General features: G+C 44.8%; 1 protein-coding gene across 1 annotated transcript; it reads left to right on the top strand.

Annotated features, from left to right (window-relative positions):
- Positions 1 to 375: 375 nt before the first annotated feature.
- On the top strand, positions 376 to 1,295 carry MRPL35 (mitochondrial ribosomal protein L35; the record flags this gene model as incomplete). The annotated part of the gene is made up of 2 exons (XM_010183455.1): positions 376 to 520; positions 1,100 to 1,295. Coding segments are annotated over 2 exons (334 nt in total), but the record flags the coding sequence as incomplete, so codon positions are not given.
- Positions 1,296 to 1,962: the final 667 nt, after the last annotated feature.

Raw genomic sequence — 1,962 nt, forward strand, 5'->3', positions numbered from 1 at the left:
GACGCGGGCAATACAGAAAGCCGTGGTGTTCTCATCAGCGCCGCTTTTCTTGCTGGCTCTTACCGTTCTAAAAGTATTTCCTAAATGCCAGTGACAGTTGAATGTCTGCTCTTGTGTTTCGCCACCTTTAGTGGGTGAAAAAAGCTGGTTTGTGTGGAGTAACAGCTTCTGGGTGCATTTCAAGTAGTTCAGTGCCGCGGTTATGCGTGCACAGCCACTGAGTGATGTGCTGCCGTGTTAGATGAGGTCCCGTTAACCTTTAAACAAGTCACAGCTGCTTCTGATTTCTCTTGATGTGAAAAAGCCAGCGATTACTTTTAGCAAGAAGTGTTTCATTCTCATTCTGGTTTTTTTCCTTATTATTTTTCTTATTAGTGTCACACCTCTACTTCCAAGCATCCTTCAGCAGCCGGCGAGGACGCTCACTTACTGCAGCTTACGGAAAGGGAAGAGGAAATCTGTGAAAGCTGTCACCAAGAGGTTTCTGCGGCTGCACAATGGCCTTTGGGTTAGGAGAAAGGTAAGGCCTTTTTTGATTTCTTTGGTAATAAAGAGCGCTTTTTAGAGTCAGTGGGCTAAGTGGTTTCATTCCATTAGAGGGCAGCAACTGGTATGGAAGTTCAAAAAAGCTCTGTAGAAAGACTCCCATCTTCCTGAATCCCAGAATCACAGAATATCAGGAGTTGGAAGGGGCCTCGAAAGCTCATCCAGTCCAACCCCTGCCAGAGCAGGATCACCAGACCAGGTCACACAGGAACGCGTCCAGGGGTTTTGAATGTCTGCAGAGAAGACTCCACAACCTCTCTGGGCAGCCTGGGCCATGCTCTGGTACCCTCACGCTGACAAAGTTTGTCCTCATGTTCAGCTTGAACCTCCTGTGCTCCAGCTTGGGACCATTGCCCCTTGTCTTGTCACTGGACATCACAGAGCAGAGCCTGGCTCCTTCCTCCTGACACTCGCCCTTCCCAAACTTATAAACATGAATGAGGTCAAAGAAGTGGGGAAAGTGGGGAATTCATCCTGGTTTCCTCATCAGTGTTGCTGTAGCTGTGTGTTTGCAGCCACCCATTTAAGTCTTTTGTGTATTTTCTCCTGACAGGCTGGGTATAAGAAGAAACTGTGGAAGAAGTCGGCCTCCCAGAGGAAGCGTTTGCGAGAGCTGACGCTGTGCACTAGGACGCAATGTAAGCTCCTTGATAAAATGACCACTTCTTTCTGGAAAAGGAGAAATTGGTACGTGGATGATCCCTACCAGAAGTATCACGACCGCACGAATCTTTGTGTGTAGAAATCTTGGTTTCATGTTTGGGGGTGGTGGTGGCACATGTGGTATGGTCTTAATTTTAGAACATGTGTCTGTAATACCTGTGACTTTTCTAAATACGTGCATATCATCTGATCAGAATCATGGCTATTGATGCCCAAAATAAAGGAATATTCAAGATTATCTTGAGCTGCAGTTTGTATTTTACTTGGCAGAGGTCAAGCTGGTCACCTGTATGTTCTGACATCTCTTGGTTTCCTGTGACTGTGTGTAACATGGATCAATACAGTCCAAACATCGCTAAAAGTGACCCATTCAACATACTTAGTCTTAAAACTTCTTAAAAGGAACATATATAAATAACCTCAGGATATATTTTGCTGTGTCCATACTTTATTGGTAGCTCACTGAATGGTGCCTTCCTTGGGGAAAGGGAGCCAGGAGAGCAGGGTCCGTTCCAGAATTGAATAGAAGATAAAACTGTTGCCCTGTCTCCACGCCAGATGGCATAGGGGAAAAAACCCAGTGTTCCATGGCTACATCAGTTTTTATAACTGATGTAAAAAGACATTAGCCACCAGATTTCATTACATCACATTTTGTATCCTGTGTTGGTTTTGGAGTAGTAGAATATAATCTTTAGGTATGAATAGTAGGTATGTACTGGTAGAATATATTCTTCAACAAGGCCAAGTGCT

The sequence above is a fragment of the Mesitornis unicolor genome, unplaced genomic scaffold (genome assembly GCF_000695765.1).
Source record: "Mesitornis unicolor isolate BGI_N332 unplaced genomic scaffold, ASM69576v1 scaffold41024, whole genome shotgun sequence".
NCBI lineage: Eukaryota > Metazoa > Chordata > Aves > Mesitornithiformes > Mesitornithidae > Mesitornis > Mesitornis unicolor.